The sequence below is a fragment of the Lagenorhynchus albirostris genome, chromosome 16 (genome assembly GCF_949774975.1).
Source record: "Lagenorhynchus albirostris chromosome 16, mLagAlb1.1, whole genome shotgun sequence".
Lineage (NCBI taxonomy): Eukaryota > Metazoa > Chordata > Mammalia > Artiodactyla > Delphinidae > Lagenorhynchus > Lagenorhynchus albirostris.
This window is the reverse complement of record NC_083110.1, coordinates 74,902,582-74,923,657: the sequence shown is the minus strand read 5'-3', so window position 1 is coordinate 74,923,657 and position 21,076 is coordinate 74,902,582. Positions and strand designations below refer to the sequence as shown.

General features: G+C 38.7%; 1 protein-coding gene across 5 annotated transcripts in view; it reads right to left on the bottom strand.

Moving 5' to 3' along the window:
- The window catches only part of PLEKHA1 (pleckstrin homology domain containing A1), a 58,700-nt gene extending 40,165 nt beyond the window's left edge, over positions 1-18,535 (bottom strand). For 4 of the 5 annotated variants that reach the window (XM_060126150.1, XM_060126151.1, XM_060126149.1 and 1 more), the window contains exons 1-2: positions 18,258-18,535; positions 4,746-4,906 (exon numbers count right to left, since the gene is read on the bottom strand). In XM_060126150.1, the coding sequence (XP_059982133.1) occupies positions 4,746-4,886 (141 nt within the window). In that variant the 5' untranslated portion in view covers positions 4,887-4,906; positions 18,258-18,535. Of the gene's footprint in view, positions 1-4,745; positions 4,907-18,257 lie in introns of those variants that run through there. The other variant, XM_060126153.1, reaches the window with a different exon arrangement.
- Positions 18,536-21,076: the final 2,541 nt, after the last annotated feature.

Below are 21,076 nucleotides of genomic sequence, written 5' to 3'. Positions count from 1 at the left end.
CTGGAGCCCATGCACCACAGCTACAGAGAAGCCCAGATGCGGCAACAAAAGATCCCACATGCCGCATCTAAGACCCTGATGCAGCCACATAAATAAATAAATATTTAATAAAAAAATCTGTGGGCTTGTTCTCAGGAATGATTAGGAGGTACCTTTCTCAAACCTCTATAAGCTTAGCAGAAACATTTAATTCTATGGAAGCCTAGAAATTTAAAAGACTTAAGATTCACAAACATGAACTGATTATTGTTTACAGGGACAGGTCTTTTCAAAACCTGTAGTTTCTATGTAAACTACAACTCTATTATGTTCTGCTTTAAACTACAGACTATGTACAAGCTTCCAAATTTAAATCTCCATAAATATGTATATAAAATAAAATTATAATTTTTAATATATACCTTTAAATGGTTGTATTTTTATATAAAATGTTTTATGTTTAAAGGTTTTTTAAAAAATTTTGGATAAGAAAATGAAATGTTAAAATATCTTCAAGATCTCCTAACCACTACCAATGTGATTTTTTTTCAAACACTGCTATCCTTCCATTCAAAATCATTATTTTTCTTTTAAGTCCTCCATAAGTCTATTATTTGAACTAGCTGAATACAGCTCTAACCCCGTGTGTGAGGAAGAGAAATGAGCAACTATGTCATCACTGCATGACATAAAGCATCACAGATTAAATAGTGGCACAGTAAAAGGAAATATAAGTAGCTGGGAGATAAAATGATATTCAAAATACCTAGTTTCTAAGAACTGGTACGATTACTGCCAAGTTCAACCAGAAAAAATCTGGGTTTCAAAATTTGTTACTTGACAATGAACAAGAAATAATAAACCAATCTGACATTTAAGATAAAAAGGGAAAGAAACCGTTTGTTCTCATGAGTTCCTGTACTCATTTTGCCAAAATACTCTTTCAAGCTTTCTCAAATTCACTTCCTAATAAAGCTACTTAGTTATTTAATTCTCCACCACTTCTCATTCCCTCAATAAAACACAGAAAGCGCCGGGACTTCCCTAGTGGCGCAGTGGTTAAAAATCCACCTGCCAATGCAGGAGACACGGGTTTGAGCCCTGGTCCGGGAAGATCCCACATGCCGCGGAGCAACTAAGCCTGTGTGCCACAACTACTGAGCCTGTGCTCTAGAGCCCGCAAGCCACAACTACTGAGCCCACGTGCCACAACTACTGAAGCCCGAGTGCCTAGAGCCCATGCTCCACAGCAAGAGAAGCCACCGCGATGAGAAGCCCACTCACCACAACAAAGAGTAGCCCCTGCTCACTGCAACTAGAGAAAGCCTGCGTGCAGCAGCAAAGACCCAACACAGCCATAAATAAATAAATAAATTTATTTATTTTTAAAAAAACAACACAGAAAGCCCCAAATTGATCCCTAGTAATACACTACAATGGATTTTTAAACCAATGGTTAGTGGTAAAGAAAGCAGTGATCAGAGGAAGAACGGCTCCCTAAGGACAGGTGAGCCAAACTAACTTCTTTCATTATCAGGGTTACTATGATCAGTAAAGCAGTCAGTGTTACAGCACTTAACATAGCAACCAGATTGAATCATATGAAATTGCCGTTTTTTAGTAGATCAAAATGGTGGTATATTGGCAATTTCATGTGGTTCAACCACAATAATCTTATCAAGACATTTTACTGAAGTTTTCATGAAGAGATGTGCCTTAATACATTTTAAAGTGACACAAAGCTGGTATTGATGGCTAATACACTGGACAGTAGAATGCAGATTGTAAAAGATTCTTATCAGTTGGAATGAAGAGATAAAATTATTAAGAACTGAATAAAAAGACAGATTTAAAATTCTATACTACATTCAAAAACACTAATGGGCTAATTACACCACAGAAATCTGGCTTTAGAAGAGTTCATGTGAAAAAGATCTAGCTGAGTCCAAACTTTAACATATACCCTCCCTGCTATAGCCAAAGTGAACTATTTTCCAAATACACTACAGGGTTTCTTACTTTGATTTCCTGCCCATGCTATTCTTTGAGCACCAGAATACCCACTTCTCCACCTCTTGGCCAAAATCATACCCATTCTTCTAGATCAATTTCAAATGTTACCACCTCCGTCAAGACTTTCACTCCCTCTGCTAGCTATAATCACACCTTTCCTCTGAAATTCAAGCTTATGGTTCCTTCAGTGTAATAAACATATTCTATTTTGTACTTTTCTTCTTTTAGCTCTGTTTAAGTGGGAAGTACCGACAAAAGGAGAAATTCTAAGAAGACTCTATTACATATAAAGACAGAAAAACAATCAAGGAGTTATAAATAAAATTCAGGAGAAACTATATACGAGTCAGCCAGATCTTATGAAGACAAATGAGAGAGAGCTCACAGGCAGGACTGAGCAGTGGTTTGCATGGGGGAGGAAAACCGAAACTGGAATCTAAGAAACTGTAATCAGAGGGAGTCAAAGGGGGCTAAGTTACTTTCCACCTTGGGAAAAGGAGTTTGGGAAGGGACTGTGCCACAGATAAAGGGATGGGTAGTAAAAGGGAGGAACTGGATTTATGTTTTTAAAAAAAGGAAAAAGAAGGTAAACATGAACTTTTGATTTCTGCTGACTTGTTCCTTCTCCCAGTGACTCTGGTCAAGTAAATAAAGGTATTAATCATGCAGTTGCATAGACAGGTTACTATCACCCAAGAAAGTTGGTCATACCCAGAGATAAGGGAGTAAAACAGGGTGTCAATAAACTCAATAAGGATAAGGAGAGAGAAAAGACAGTTCCTAGCAAAGAAAGTCTCATACAAAGTCAGCACTCAAATAATATAAACTGAATTAAAATACAAATTATCTTCCAAAATTTGAAAGGCTGCATGTGGATAAAGGACTAAATTTATAGAGAATCAGAGAGCAAAAGTAGATCAGTAAGTAGAAGAGGCAAAAGTAGATCAATAAGTAGAAGATCCAAGGAACCAGCTTCTGGTGCACAAAAAAAATAATAATTAAAAACTGTGTCGAATATAATAAACACTTTTTTTTGTTTTTTTAGTAATATATAGTTCAAACAACAGTTAAAGTGAAGATCAGGGATAGATGGGTTTCTTGCATTAAGGAGGAGGTTGAATTAATACTAAGGACTAAGGTCCCTAACAACTCAAATTCTTTTTTTTTTTTTTTTACGTTTATAATTTCTTTTAATCATCAGTAGAAGTGCGAGTTGTCAGTATATCTGGTGTAGGAAATGATAAATGTATAAACTCCAAATCCAAGATATATGACACTGTATTTTCTAAAACTTCAACTTCTTGTATTGTGTGACCTTGGGTATATTTTAAACCAGATCGCTGGAGGCTGCCCTGATCACCATCTTATTACCTTTTGTATAACAGAAGGAAAAAAAAACCTGTCATAGGACTTCCCTGGCGGTCCAGTGGTTAAGACTCTGCGCTTCCAATGCAGGGGGCGCGGGTTTGATCCCTGCTCCAGGAACTGGGATTCCCCATGCCGCATGGCGCGGCCAAAAAATGGAAAAAAGAAAAAACCTGTCAGAAGCCAAGCTCCAATTTATCATCTCTCCTTGGTCTGTCCCCATTACAGGACAGGATGAGGGGATGTTTGCTTCCTGACTGGACTTGCTTTTCACAAAGTCCTGCTGGGGGTTACTCAGTACCCTGTGGCCTTCAAGGGTATTGCCAATTGATTACTTTTGCAATTGTCTAGTATTTATCCTAGTTCTCTTTTTTTTCCTTTTTTATTTTAATTTTTTTACTGAAATATAGTTGATTTACAATTTTGTGTTAATTTCTGCTGCATATATATATGCCATATACACACATATACATACACACTCTTTTTTATATTCTTTCCCATTATGATTTATCTCAGGATATTGAATATAGTTCCTTACATCTCAAATTATATATAAACAAATATAAATGCATTAGCACATATTTATTTTGTCTAACCTAAAATCAGTACTGGGGAGGAAAGAATACCAGACCAGTTGTTAGGGGATCTGGGTCCTACTCTGTGACACAGAATGGAACCTCCTACCAGTCCCTGCTCTTCCCCAACTTTTCATTCCTCACCTGCACAAGTCATCCACTAGACCAAATCAGCTTAGAAGTTTGCTAGGGACTCATCTCTTGCTTTGCACATGCTTCCTTGCAACATACTTCTCAATTTGAATAAAGAGTTTCACAGGCAGAGAAAATTTAAAACTACTCAACAGATGATCTCTAATCCAAGGCCACTCACAGATCTTAAAACTGGGATTCTAATTTTTAATATATGACATTTACCTCCAATAATTTGCAAAACAACAATAAAATCAAATTCACGAGTGGCAACACTCAAGTCTGACACTACAAGATGAAAGGACTATACATGTGCAAGAGTATCAACTCGTTTAAGTAGTTTATTTACCAAAAGATAGTAGTCTCTATCTTAGAGACAGTATCTTAAATTAAAACGATTCAAAAATTTTCTACCAGAGTTAAGAGTTGCCCCTCCCAAGGAAGGGAAAACATAAATACATGCATAAATTTTTATCAAATAAACTTAGTTTCATCTTCTGAAATTTATTTAACACAGTAGGAGTTGGGGGTACAGGGCAAGGAGAATACAGTCAGTAGAAATAAATCTAAACATATTTTGTTTAGGAAGACAAATCCTAACACCTGCATAGTATATCAAATACTTTCATAATTAAAACTCTTGTATGCTTTTGAAGAGGTAACCCTTTGGATTTTACAAACCTGTGGATTATCCATGTACCATACAAAACTATCTTCTCTGGTATCCAGTATGAAGTACCTCCGAAGAAATTTCCCACTGTTTTCATTTTCTTCAATGTCTAGAAAACCACAAATGCGATTCTGACGATCCACATAAGGCATTTCTATGCTTGAACATTACACTGTAAAATAAAAACATTAACAGTAAGTACTTCTCAGTGGACTTCAAGCATTAAATGTGCTATGGTATGGTTTATTCAACAAAAAGCCCACTTTCCAACATTAGGTGGGGGCTGGTTAATGTGAATACATAAAAGCATAGGCAAAAATCACTTGAAATTAAGCTTATTGTGAGTGGTTACTAAATGCAACTATATAGAACTGATGCGGACAAGGGACAGCTATTCATGTCAGCTGAATAATTTACTTAACTTTTCACTATGAGTAGGCATCGTCATCCCCATTTCATAGGTAAGAAATATAACACTGAGAAGGGGAAGTGCCTTTCCAAGATTAGTGAACTAGCAGGTAATGAATCAAAACATGAACCCAGATTCTTGGACTCCAGAGCTTATATCTTAACGTTTACATCATCCTGTCACTCTAAAATCCTTGGTATTATTAAAACCAAAATGAATCAAAATAAAGTAAGTTAACATCATGAAAAGAGAGATAAGCAGGTATTATATGCCCCCCGAATGGAAGACACAAACATCACCAATAAAGAACATATAACAAAAAAAAAAAAAAAAAAAAAAAGTTTGTCTCAATCTGATCAAGTTTCTAGATTTCCCTAAGTCAAGCTTCCAGTTCACAGGAAAACAAAGAACACAGAAGAACATATTAAACTTCACCACAGGTATTCAATCAGCAAAAGTGGACCGTGGGAAACATCAGGACCAAAGCCCAGTTTCTTCAGCAAATAAACTACTACAGGGGGAAAAAAAAAAAAAGGAGAGAGAAAGAGAAGTCACAGATTAAAAGAGACTTCAGAGGCGTATCATATTCTGATTCTGAAGTACTGAAATTTTTGTTATGTTCATTAAAGTTAAAAACCATGGCTTGGATAAAAAGCAGTGTTTCCATCCATTTTTCTCTAAAAACTGTAGATATGTGATTCCCTCCTGACGTGATGCAAATCTGCAGACTATTCCTACTCCAAAGGTACTTCTACAGCCAGCGCCAACATCTTTCGGCAGGTTGAATTATTTATGTAACTATTTTTTCATTTAACTAACAGTGAAAATTCAATTAGAATATGCCCTGATATACTGTTTATCTAAATCACTATTCTGCATACAGCCAGAGAAATGGTGAAACACGCCAAAAAGTTTTCTTTAATTAATTAGTTTATTTATTTTTGGCTGCATTGGTTCTTCATTGCTGCACATGGGCTTTCTCTAGTTGCGGCGTGCAGGGGACGCTCTTCATTGCGGTGTGCAGGCTTCTCACTGTGGTGGCTTCTCATTGCAGAGCACGGCTCTACGTGCGTGGGCTTCAGTAGTTGTGGCATGCGGGCTCAGTAGTTGTGGCTTGCGGGCTCTAGAGCACAGGCTCAGTAGTTGTGGTGCACGGGCTTAGCTGCTCCGTGGAATGTGGGATCTTCCCACACCAGGGATTGAACCCATGTCCCCTGCATTCACAGTTGGATTCTTAACCACTGCGCCACCAAAAGTGTTCCCCAAAAAGTTTTAAACAAAAGTATAAATTAAGTTTGTATGTGTGTGTTATTACAGATCTGGCACTTGGAGATAATTTTTTAATGAACTTTCCCAAAGTTCTAAAAAATTTCTAAAATGTAATCAAAGCTTGGAAAATTAATACACTATACTAACACATACTGCAGGTAAAAACTGTCAACTTGTGTGGTACGCCATGAGGAAAGACACAGGCCAAAGGAACAGAATTGAGAGCACAGAGACAAACCCATACATCTATGGCTAACTGATTTTCAACGATGGTGCCAACATCATGCAATAGGGAAAGAAGCCTCTTTAACAAACGGTGCTGGGACACCTGGAGAGCCACGTGCTGAAGAATTAAACTGGACCGCTATCTTACACAATATACAAAAAATAACTCAAAATGAATTAATCTAAAAATAAGAGCTAGAACTATAAAACTTCAAGAAAACATAGAGGAAAATCTTCATGGCCTTGGAGTTGGCAATGAATTCTTAGATGTGACACTGAAAGCACAAACAACAAAAGAAAAAATAAGACAAATTGGATTTCATAAAAATTAAAAACTTTTTTGCATCAAAGGACATCACGAAAATGAAACTACAACCTACAGAATGGAAGGAAGTATTTGCAAATAAGGGTCTAATATCCAGAATATACAAATAACTCCTACAGCTCAACAACGAAAAAACAAACCCAATTAAAAAATGGACAAAGGACTTGAGAAGACATTTCTCTCAAAGAAGATAAAACAAATGGCCAACCAGAACACAAAAAGTTGCCCAATATTATTTGTCATTAGGGAAATGTAAACCAAAACCACAGTGAGATACCACTTCACACACACCTGGATGGATATAATTAAAAGAGGAAAAAAATAAGAGTATAGGCAAGGATGTATAGAAATTGGAACCCACCTACATTGCTGGTGGGAATGTAAAATGGTACAACAGCTGTGTAAAACGGTTTGGTAGTTCTTCAAAAGTTAAACGTAGAATTACCATATGACTCAGCATTTCCACTCCTAGGTATATATCCAAAAGAATTGAAAACAGGTACTCAAACACTTATACGTGAACATTCATAGCAGCACTATTCACAATAGCCCAAAACTGTAAACAACCCATATGTCCATCAACAGGTAAATGTACATACATACAATGGAATATTACCCAGATACAGAAAGGAATGAACTACTGATACAATACATCCAATCAAAATTCCAAGATATTCTGTAAAAACTGACAAGGTGGTTCTATTATATATATTTAAATGCAAATAACCTAGAAAAGCTAAATCTATTTCCCAAAGAACAGACCGACATTACTTGATTTCAAGACTTACAACAGAGCTACAGCAATAAAGATAGTGTAGGACTGGTGAAAAGATATAATAAATCAATGGAACAGAATAGCATACAGAAACAGACCCATACATATACTGTTAATTGATTTTCAACAAAGATGTCAAAGCAATTCCAAATATAGTCTTTCAACAAATGGTGCTGGAACAATTAACTATGCATGTGGAAAAAAATTAACTTGAAATGGATCAGAAACCTAACGTACAATTAAGCTTCTTGAAAAAAAAATACATACACACACACACTGATACATTTTTTAAAGACATTTATATATACATATAAATGAAGTCTTCATGATCTTAGGGGTAGACAAAGATTTCTTAGATAAGACACAAAGAGCCTAAACCATATAATGGTTGATATAATGGACTTAATCAAAATTAAAAACTGCTCTTTGAAAGACACCAATAAGAAATCAAAAGATGAGCCACAGAACAGGAGAAAATATTCAGTACACATATATCTATCAAGTAACTGATATCCAAAAATAGGCAAGGAATTATTACAACTCAATAAGACAAACAACCAAGTAAGAAAATAGGCAAAAAAATTTGAACAGACAAGTCAACAAAGAAGATATACATAGTTTTTTTTAAATAATAAAAAAGAAAGAAAAAGGAAGACATACAAATAATAAATAAGCACATAAAGATGCTCATCATTAGTAAGATGATACAAATAAAAACTGTGAGATACCACTACATACCTAGTAGAATGGCTAAAACAAAAACAAACAAATAAAACCCTGACAATACCAAATGCTGGCAAGGATGTGAAACAGATGACGAGTCTCTCATGTTGCTGGTGGGAATGCGAAATGGCACAGTAGCTTGGGAAGACAGTTTGGCAGTTTCTTAGAAAGTTAAACGTACCCTTAACGATATGGCCCAGCAATGCCACTCCTAGGTATTTATCCAACTGAATTGAAAACTTATGTTTATACAAAACCTATATGCAAACGTTTAAAACAACATTATTCATAATTGGCAAAAAAGCAGAAACAAACCAAATGTCCTTTAACTGGTAAATGAAGAAACTGTGGTACATCCAATACAATGGAATACTACTTAGCAAGATAAAGGAACAAAGTATTGATACACACAATATGGGTATTTTGTTAAGTGAAAAAAGCCAGACCAAAAGGCTATAGGGACAGAGAACAGATCAGTGAGAGGGACTGACTTCAAAGGGTAATTGACGGAGTGATGGAACTGTTCTGTATCTTGATTGTAATAGGATACACAACTATGTATTTATCAAAAGTAGGCTCAAATACCACATACAGTGAGCTGTATTGCATACAAATTAAAAAAAAAAAAACTACAGTGATAAAAACCAGATCAGAGTTGCTAGGGCTTGCGATAGAAGAACAAGAGAGAACAAGAACAAAAGAGAGAAAGAACAAGAGAGAAATTTTTTTGGCAACATAGCTGTTGCACATCCTGATTGTGGTAGAGCTTATATAATTACATGCATCCGTCAAAACTCACAGAACTATACACTAAAAGAGGTAAAATTTATTGTATGTAAAATTGTACCTCAATAATGCCGAATTTCTTTTAAAAAAGATGCCGTATATACTCACCAGACTGGCTAAAATTAAAACAGATTGACAACACCAAATGTTATTAAAGGTGTGGTGCATCCAGAATTTATGTACTGTTGATGGGAATGTAAGATGGTACAATCACTACGGGAAAAGTTCTGACAATAAAACCAAACATACACCTACCCTATGACCCAGCCATTCTATTCCTAAGTATTTACTCAAGAGAAATGAAAACATATATTCATGCAAAGACTAATTCACAACCATTAGTAGTAGCAGCTTTATTCATAATAGCTACAAACTAGAAACAACCCAAATGTCCATCAAAAGGTGAAAAGATAAACAAAATGTAGTATGTTTATACAATGGAAAAGCAGTCTACAATATAAAGGGACTCCTACTGCATGCAACAATATGGTCAAAACTCATCAAATTGTAAACTCTAAATGGATACAGTTTATTGTATGTAATTTAAACTCCAAAAAGTTTTAAAAATCCAGCATAATAAAAAATTCATTAAATAAATCTGACTACAAATAACTTTTTAAAAAATATTTTGCATGGCAAATCCTGATCAGCAAGTCAAAACCAGTAGAAAATACTTGCAGCTTATATTACAAAGGGCTAATCTCCCTAACATTTAAAGAGTCTGCAAAAAATGTCAAGGGAAATATATCAAAACTTCAGTAGAAAAGTGGGCAAAAGACATGAACAGACATTCCACAGAAAAAGACATAAAAATGACCCTCAAACATATTAAGAGATGCTCAATCACTCATGATAAGAAAATCCCAAAATGACACACGATACTGTAGGCATTGCTACTGACACCACAAGCAAAAAAAGGCAACCAGACTTCATGTGCCTCCTTGTGGAATTTATACCATCTATAAAACACTTATGAAAAAAAAAAGTACAAATACCTGAATCTAGATCTAACTACCAATTTATAGGAAATAGAGAAGACAGAGAAAGAATACGTTAACCTATATCACAGAGATTCAAACAGCAAAATTCAAACTATAATTAGTTTCTCAGGACAAACAACATGGCTTCTTCAGAAATAAATTCCAAGGGAGTAGGGGGAAAGGAACTGGAGGAAGAACTTATAAGTTAAAAGACCTAAAAAGACATAATCACAACATGTGGGCCTTATCTAAATCTTGTTAACAACAACAACACTGAGTTATCTAAGGAAACCGGAAATTTGAATACTGCCTCATGAAATTAAGGAAACATATATATTTTTTTCAGTGTGGTGATGGTATTGTGGTTATGTTACTAAGAAAATGAATTCGCATCATTTAGAGATATTTATTCATACAGAGACAAAACATTATCTGAATACTCTGGAAGGAGGGGTGGATGAAGGAGGGATGGCCTGGGTGGGCAGTTGTCGGGGCTAGATGATGGATACTGTAGTTATACAATCCTGTCTACTTCTGTGGAAGTTCACAATCCTTCTTTACAAAAAGAAAGGTTAATAAGAACTTTTTTTCATAAGAAAAGTTCAAAAAAAGTCTATACTACACAGAGATACCATTTCTTATCTATGAGACTGGCAAAAATTCAGAAATCTGACAACCTACAATACTAGTAAGGCTGTAAGAAAACAGTAACTCTCTTATATTGCTGGTGGGAATGCAGAATGGTATGACCCTACTGAGATGAACCTGGCACTATTTAACATGTGCATTTACCCTATGACCAGCAATCCTACTTGCTACTGTAATTCTGAAACAATTTTATGCAAATGATAGTACTTCAGGTGCATCACAGGACAATGTAAAACATACTGATGCTATGATTATATTTAAAGTAAAATAAAACAAATTTTGTTATTAGGAACCTAGATTTTCACAGTAAGGGAAAAAACGTACAAATACAAAACAAAAGGAAAAATTCTATACAATGCATCTGAATCAGTTAGTATGAACTCATGATCTTTGAAAATATGATAGTAATAGAAAATCACCACTTTGCAATTCCAATATAATCACTGATTTAAGCAAGAGTCTTCAATGAATACCAATACCACAAGAAAACAGGTTGTTAGGGAACAGAATATTCAGTCTCAAAATTTCACCCCCGTGCTCTTACCAATTACAAAGAGCAAAATGTACGTATATGTATCTTTACAGTGGTGAGATCTTATAGTCCCCACCTTTACCAAATGATTTAGCATCTAATGAATCTAGAAGCCAGGGATTAACGGATATCACTTCTCTCTAAATAGATCACAACACTATATGATTCCACTGATCTGAAATATCCAGAATGAGCAAATCTATGAAGATAGAAAGTAGATTAGTAGTTGCCTAGGAGGATGGGGGATGGGAAGGAATGAAGAGTTGCCTAGAGATGGGAGGGTTCAGGGTTTCTCTTTAAGGTGCTAAAAATACTCTAAAACTGACTGTGATAACAGTTGCACAGTTCTGCAAATATATTAAAACCACTGAATTGCACACTTTGAGTGAATTATTCCTCAACCAAGCTGTTTAAAAAAAAAAAAGAATTATAACTGTCTTTTATCTTTCATTCCAGAGCACATCAGAAACCTTAAAAAACATTTCCTCTCCTAGACCTCTGAATGTTGTAGTGTCCCAGGGGATGGTCCACGGACCTCTTCTCTATTTACACTCAATCTCTTGGTGAGCTCACTCATTCACATAGGTCTAAATACTGCTATCTCCAGCCCTGGACACTCTGCTGGACTCCAGACTCATGTATACAACTGCCAACTCTATGGATCTACTTACTTACCTAACAGGCCTCTCACACTTAGCAAACTGAGCCCAGATATACCCCCTCAGCAATCTGTTCCCCTCTGTCCTTCCCATCTCAGTAAAGTCACTCCCTTCTTCCAGCTGTTCAGGCAAAATTTGGAGTCACACTTGATCAAGGCTTGCTTCTCTCATTCCATGTCCAGTCCATAAGCAAATCCTACTGGCTCCATCTTCTAAGTATATCCAGAATCCCACCATTTGCATTGCTGCCACTCTGGTCCAAGCCACCATCACCTCTCAGCTGGACTACTGCAAGGGCATCCCTGCCCCCTTCACTCCATTTTCAATACAGCTGTCAGAGTGATCTCATTAAAACGTATGTTCGAGTGTTTATTCAATATTTGCCAAGCAAATATTTAAAATTAATTTAATCCTTATAATAATTTTACAGATGAGAAAAACAAAGCACAGAAGATTTTAAAAATAACTTGTACAAGGTCACATGATTAGGAAGTGGCAGAGCCAGGATCCAAACCAGGGGAATCTGGCTCTAAAGCCCATGTTCTTCAGTACTATAAAATGTCACTCTGCTCAAATCTCTTCAACTTTGGCTGCTTATTAAAATTACCTGGGAGTTTTTTTGAAAATCCTGATGCCTAGATTAGAGCATTCAGACCAATTAAATCAGAAACTCTGGAGATTGGATCTAAGCATCAGTACATTTTTAAAGCTCCCCCAATAATTCCCACATTCAGCCAAGGTTAAGAACCACTGTTTTAATGCAATCCCATCTCATTCAAAGTAAAAACCAAAGCTCTTACAAAGACATACAGGCTTCACCTACCCCCCACCCCAAACTGTCCCAGTTCCCCCGCTTGATTACTCATCTAGTACTGACGCCTACCACACTAGACAAGCTCCCCACTCGGAGCCTTTTAACTCAAATGTCACTTTCTCAGGGAAGCCTTCTTGACGCCCCATCTAAAACTGCAAATGCTCCAAACTGTCCTGCCACTTCCCATCTCCCTTCCCCACTTCATTTTTCTCCTTAGTGTTTACTGCTAACAAACAATATCATTTACTTATTTCTTGTCTGTTTCCCCACACTGGAATGTAGGCTCCATGAGATCAGGGACTTTTTTTCTATTTACTATTGTTTCTCCAATGCCTAAAACAGTGGCTGGAACATGGAAGGGACTCAATAACAATTTGTTGAATGAAAAATTAAGGAACCCATAATTATTGCATCAAATATTAATGTTTAAGTTTCCAGACAGAAAGCCGCTTTTGCGTCATCTGATGAGAAATCATTTAGCAAACGATTTAATCGACTGGTTTGCTTAGATGATGGAAGGAAAAAGGTTCGATAGTATATTTCTGTTTGGATTTATACTTTCAGTAAAGCTCGTATGAGGTAAGAACAGATAAAACTGTGTAATTAAAACCTCTACAAAATCTATCCTTCAGCTTTACTTGTGCTCTAAGGGCATAGTTAGATCATACAAACATTCATAAATTAACACACACAGTTAACACTTCATCAATCAGGAACCATGAAGCAAGTCAAAAAAATAAAAACAAAACAAAAATCAAAAAGAGAGAAAGAAAAGAAAAATTAAATTCTGCACAGTGAGACTTCATTAGGCCCACAGGACTTCACTACTCAAGTCCTGATTAGATGCTGAATGAGACTACTCTTGTCCCAAAACTTCTGACAACACAAAGCTTAAGATATACAGACATCAAGGATCAAATACCTGTGGAGTCTGGCCCTGACACCCCACACACACCTCAGGGCTATGGTACTCTAACCAACGTCTTACCGTCATTCCACTCTACACGAGCAGCTGACAGGAAAGAGGGAAAAACACTAGTATTCCAAGTGTTCAGGGAGAAGGAAGGTGATGGTCACCCAAAAGCAGTGGTAGGGGGCCCCAAGAGAATCATTCACCAAGATCAGAAGTGCCTACAAGAAGGACAAATTGTCATCTCTTTCTCCAGTTCAATGTCTGCTTATGAAGTAGACTGAGTGACCCTGTGCCTATTTGAGCAGGGGGACAAAGAGAATTGATGAGAAACGGCAGGGCACAGAAAGGGAGCAGACTTAAGCAGGCTGCAGGCCACCATTTGACATCAAAAGGAAGTAAGTTTCCAGTGTATTAAGTGTAAATTACAGAAGGTAGCTGGACTTGAGCTGTCTTGCTGTTATCAAAAAATCTGGCTGCAGAGAGAAACCCACCTTACCCCCAAACACTCATAAGAACCAGCAAGTAGACTGAGAGGACAGAAATGAGGAAGGAGTGTAGATTGGTAAAGGTTTACCCACAGCAAATTTCATATCCAGGGACTGTGCAGTGGGGACTCTCCCTGCAAGATCTCACCAAAAATTCCAGTTTGGAAGCCTACTACTAGATATTAATGGCTCGCCACTGTTAATCAAGAAAAGGCTTTAATAACGCCAGGTAAGAAAGAGTTGCCTTTTTTCATTTTTCTTCTAACTAGTCTCTATTCAAATACATCCACAAAGAGGGAAAAGAAAGAGGTATCCAGGGAGCACATCACAATCCCTCCCCACTCCAAGTGCTTCAGGGAATAAGTGGCCAGATACTGGGTTAAAGGAGGAGTGGAGCTTTAATAGGAGATTGAAGGTTTAAACTGAAATAGATTAGACTGGAGCTTTTAATAGCTGTGAATGATAGAAAAGCTACCATTTGCCCATGAAATCATGAGGAAGCAGGGAGAGGGAAGATCCAACAAAGCATAGTTGAAAGCAGTCAATGTGGAAAAATATAACCGTCTTAAATCTGTTCTCACCAAGCTCAGACCGCTCAATAACCTGACGACATACGGCACAGCACCACTGCCCTCAGTAATGACAGGAACACCTGATGTGGAAATTCCCATGGGGGATTTACGGGACCCAACAAGATGCTACATTAGAAGTCCTCTGAGACCACTTCCAATTCTAAGTGCCTGTGATTGTCCTTTCTTCAAGAAGAGGTTAAACTGAATCCAGAATCCAGATTTCAAGGGTTAAACTATTAAAGGCTAGGCTACCCAAAGGAGTAAAACCACAACTTTCTGAAGAACAAAATTATCAGACTGATAAGTCTGATAAGGGTTCCATGTAGGAAAAAATATTTAAGACTTCAATATTTTTAAGACTCTAAAGACTTAAGTATTAAAATAATATCCTAAATGACTTTGATTTTTCTTTTACATTCAACAGAAATTCCAGTTCAAAGAATGTTTATGATTTAAAATCCTCAAAATACCATCCTCCTAAATCAAAGCAATTCAACTAATCAAAGGCTTACCAAAATAAACAGCAAGCACATGTTTGCTTAAATATCTTCTAGGAATTACAAATTCACGTGTTCTTTATCATACAGCAACTACTGGGAAAAAATATCACTCAGAGTTCAAATGGTTTAATGTCACTCATTAAGCATAACAAAATCCTATTGCTGCAACAAATACCAACAATTTTTATTTTTAAATTAAGAAAAAAATCCACACGTTTATCTTTCTAAAAATCATTAAGCATTGCAGACAAGCATCTAAAGCAACAGAAAGTTTCTACCCTAGGAACTCTTTTCTGATACCAGTCAATAAATTTCCAAATGCTAGGTACTTACAAATGGCCAAAAGAATTAAAACTAAATGTTAATATTTATCTCCTAATAAAGCCATTTTATTGTATCATTGCAGATCTAAATGAGAGAATCACCTTGAAATTTAAAATCAAATTTTAATATTATCAAAAGTAAAATGCTCAAGCATGTGAAAAAGTAATAAAGCTGAGGCAGTTACTGCTACAGAACTTGAAATTTTCTGTCTAATAAAGGCAGAGTGTGAGTAACTACTGTCACATCTGAATAATTACTACATTTTATTCAGAAAACTATTTATCTTCCTCGTTCTTAAATGACAGTTATTTAAACAAGAACAATTATTTAACATCAAACGGTACTTCAATGTCAAAGGCCGACTTAAATTATGCTAATAACTTACTTCATGGATTTCATTCTGGATTACAAATTATCATCGGTAGAAGTAACTGTGGGTTTTGCAGTAGGAATGTAAGAACTTTCAGGCTTAAATAAAAGTCTTTATTTTTTAAGCTGCATTAAATGTTTTTTGAGAAAAAGCCCTATAAAAAGATAAAATGTTTCCATCTTTCCCAAGTTACTCTCCTAGGGGTCTTCAATATCACAACCTATGTATTAACAACCAACATGTGAGTGTTGCCCACAGTGACTTTTTAAAGAAAATAACTCTATGCTATTCTTAATGTCCTTAAACAATTCTAAAACGGTCCTTCCGGCTTATGAACTCATGGCAGTTTCCTAACAATTGTATACTTATCCTGTTTTACTGTCTCTCCTAGTCTATGACAAACTCACATTTACACACCACCTCTTTCCTATTTTGCTACATTGCTAAAACTAGGGGGGAGGGGGATACAAACCTGCGACTTCCCCCCTTCCTCAAAAACAACAATAAAAATACTAATTAACAAGATAAAATGAGGTATGAAGCAGTTTCAATACATATAAATCACATCTCCTTAATGCCACAAAGTTATCCTCTGCTTACCACAAAGGACAAATGCATGGCCGTATCCTTTGATACAGGTACACTCTTCAAGAGAATCCTGTCAATGGATACACTGTAGGGTTTACAGCACTATAAAATAAATTAATTATTAACTCAAATTCTGCTAAGCTTAAATACTCTTGTTTAAATACATAAATATTCTAAAATGTAATTTCCCCTGGGAAGATATGGCCAAGTTAAGGATTTAAACTAACTCTACTTGGGGAAATATCTTTTGCCACAAATGTGTTACTATGAAAATTTAAGTATGAAACGCAATAGGCTTTTTAGTCAGAATGAATCTTACTATTTTTTAAATAGCAATTCTTCAAGTTCTTCTGTGAAAAAAACACTGTTTTACAAAATGATTTTTTCAAGTTTTTCTCTGAATCATATAAAGCTTACCCCAATTTTGCTGTAGAGTTTCAATGGCTTTAAACTAACATAGAAAGTGTGTAAGCTGTGTGCCTGGGGGGAAATAAAGCAGACAGATGAGTAGTTCTCGGATAAAAGACTATGGTATAAACCGCATAGTGCGCTATTGGTTCCAGTCGTTAAGCACACAGGAAATAAGGTTTTCTAGTTAAAAAAACGAATTGACAAACGGCAACGACTCCGTTAAAGCTAAGAAAATCTTATCAAAACCAACAACGATCAATCATAAAATAAGAAAACAAGCATTATAGGACTGTAAGGTGAAATCGGAGGGGGAAAAAAATGGCCCAAATTGCCTTACTATATCTTCTATAACCTCCTCTAGGACCTGACCCCAACAGAGCGATCGAGTTTCATTATTCAGGTGGCCAGCCGCGCGCAGATGCTCTGCTGTTGGGCACAGCATAACTAGAATTCTACCAAAGGCGGTAAACACGACTTTCATTATGACAACACTTTCCCCTCTGATGGTCTATCCAGGAGGGTCAATAGAAAGAATCTGAAATAAACCACAAACCACTCAAGACGGTCCCAAAGCGGTGAGACTGGCAGCTGGCCTCTAAGCTTAAAGACCTGGGTTCTGGTCGCCTCCTTGGTCCTACTTGCGTGACCCTGAACAAGTCACTTCCAACTTTCGCACTGGTCACTGCACCATTAAGGTGCTAGGGTAAAGCACTAATACTGCAGGATGCTAGGGCACAGGGCGGAATCGACTTCTGACTCGGCGAGTCCTAAAGTGAAAGCGCATTAACATAATACAAGACGATGCCCCTAGGCAGCTGAGCCCCCGTGAGCTCTGCCCTTAAGTCTAGCCATTCGACAGGCGTCGCCCGCCGGGAATCCCCCGACAGCTGGCCGGCCGGGCGTCCGGGAGGAGGGCGCGACGGTACTTTTTAGCAGAGCCACCGCACGGCTCCTCGGCGACAGCGACTGCCGCCGGGCTCCCCATCCTCCTCGGCCGGACGCCGCCGAGGGCCGAGGTCAGGAAAACAATAAAGGAAGGAGCCGCGGGAAGACGCCGCCGCCGCCCCCTCCCGCCGCCCAGAACTCGGCGCGCGCAGGTGAGCCGGCCCCGCGGCCTCTACCAGGTGCAGCCGCGCGGGCCGACCGGCCAGGAGAGAGGCCTCGGGGCGCAGCCCGGGACCCCGCGCCCCCCACCGCCCGCGGGCCCGCACTTACCAGCGCCCGCCGGTCCCTCGAGCCTCCCAGCTCGCTTCAGCCGGCGCCGCGCTCCCGGAGCCCGGCCCTGCTCACCTCGCCCCGGCGCGGCCGCGCTCCTCACGCCGAACTTCACGGCGGCCCTCGCTCGGGAGCACCGGCGCCGCCGCGGCCCCTGGTCCCACAGGCACCGAGCTGCCGGGAGCGGCGCCCACGACGGCCCGCCCGCGCACTGCGCACGCGTGCCCGCGCTACCTCAGCCCCCAGACGGCGGCAGAGATTCCAGAGCGGGCACTCCCAGCCCGAGGAGACTACAAGTCCCGGCAGGCCCCGCGCGGGTCCTGGAGGCGTGGCGGGCCGGGTTAGGGGGCGTCTTCCTGGTTCAGGGGCGGCGACCTCGGGCGCGTTGGGGAGGACCGCGCGCGGAGCGCTGGGCCCTTGCGCTGCGGTGCATCCTGGGATTCGTAGTTTTCGAGGACCACGGGGTTTGGCTCGGGGTTGGGACTCAGGGTTCTCTTGTGTCACCGCCTAGAACTTCCAGGCACAGGGATCTTTAAAAATAGGCTTCATTCGTTTGCAGATAGTTTGTTTGCAAGCTGTCCCATAATCAGTCCAGGAAGTATAAATTCACAGGCTGCTGTGTGACCTGGGGAAAAACGCTTTACAGCTCTTCGCGCCAATTCTAACAATTTCTCTCTCCCTAGAACTGTATCTGCACCTCCTACTTAATAGGACACGAGGCTTAGAGAAACTTAAAGAATGATCAGTCGAAATTCGATTAGTCATTCGATTAGTCGATATTCGATTAGTCGAAAGGCTGGAACATAAATATGTATTATCATAAATATTTATTCGTAAATATTTAACCTGTTTGTTGAGCACGTACCATGCCAAATCCCGCAAGAGGCATTAGACACACACTTGAGAACAAGATAGATGCCGTCCCGACCTCATGGAGTCTGCAGTCTGTAGCGGGAGCTAGTCCTTAAACTAGCAAGATAAATACAGATTTTAATGCAATGGAGAAACTAAGCAAGTTAAAGAGATAGTGGGGGAGGAGGGGCTCTTTAGAGAGGGTGGTCAGGGAAGGCAGTCTGACGAAGTGATTTTTGAGCTAAAACCTGAAAAAAAGAATCATTCAGATACGCAAAGAGCTGGGAAAGGACTATATGCCACGGCTTTGACAGTGCATGGCACACGCTAGGCTGGCAATAAATATTTGTTCCGTTTGTGTCCTTCCTTTCCTTCTCCATCAAAATCTTTAGGAACACCTTTCAGAACATCCTTCCTATGCAAACATGTACAGGAGACAAATCAATGTCCAGCAGTAGCACAGGCTGGACGTGTACAGCTGCTAGGACAGAAAACACAAGGTAAATGCCTACGAGCCTGGAACCTTGACTACTTAACGCCTTCTTTATTTGTGAACTGGGTCAAAAGTCTCAGCACTCAGCCTGGCCTCCTGACTCACTTCTGTTTATGAGGTAGAGAATCGGATTTGGAGTTTACCTCCATTAGGATTCTAAAGGAAGCTTAGATATTATCTCATCAAAATCAGAGGTGGAGTGAAAACAGCCCTAGACTTACCTGTGGACACTTACCTTTGTGACCTTAGGCAGAGGGTGACACTTTACCTTTCTGATGCTCAGTGACCTCAACCGCTCACCTTACAGAATGTTCTCAGAGTCTGATAAGCTGATAGAGGGGAAAACCGCTCCCAGCCTGCGTGGAATGCTCCCGCCCTGGTTCTTTCAGACTGCTTGTCTTCAACATTTCCAGGATGATTGTTCTGTTATCTTTTGAGAAACCTTAGCTGTGTAGCCCTGCTGACAGCTGTCTTCCCGAGGCCTCATTTCCTCATCTTTACAATGCTTGAAAGGATTTGGCCTCATCATAGTTTATAAACTGGCCAGAGCTGTTTCCTTTTGTCCACACAGTGGGTTTTATTTTTAACTGAATGTGTAGCTAACAGTTAAAAATAGGGAGATTTCACATAAAAACCCAGGTGTCACCTGCCTGGTCTCTCTGGATATTTGAGCTTGTTGTCCCTGGCTAGGGGGTCTAGAAGGGTCTCCAGCTCCAGAATCCTAGAAGATTCTAGATGGGATATTTGGGACATATTTAAACTTAAAAAAAAAAAAGATTCCTTGTTTATCTGAAATTCAAATTCAACCTTAATGTCTTGTGTTTGATCTGAAAACCCTAGCTCAGAGATCAGACCACTGAAGCAGAGAGCTCTCACTCCCTCCAGATGGGACCCAGAGGGAATCTTTCTCCTGTTATTATCATTAGACATTACTGACTGAGTGGTTTTAAATTATTCCTTTGCTGTTTTTGCCTAACAAGCCCCAAAGGGTGTTTGATTTTGACAGTCACATTTACAGACAATGAGGAAAGCCAGAGAAGTGACTCAAGTTGCCCAAGGACACACACCAAGGTAAGGGCTACTTTGAGGTTGCAGTGTAACCAGAACCTGTTAGCATCCCTCTGTGTGGAAGGCTCTGGATCGGCCAATGAACACAATGAGAAAAACAAACAAATAAACAGAAACAGAAAAAAGAAAAAACAAACAGAACAAAACAAAAAAACACTCTCTGCTTTTCCTCTGGTCTTTTTTTGGATGGAGAAGTTTATTACATAACAGTACTTTCAGTGTTATTTAACAAAAAAAAAAGTATGTGGAATATTCCCTTATTGAAATTACAGTCTGGGAGCAAACCAAGAACGTTCAGGACCCACAGACGGCATTGAGGAATGCTGGAATATTCCATGGATACTTGTCATCTGAAGAAAAGGGAGAGGACTCTGAATTCAAGAATCTGCAGTTTACCTTTCAAACA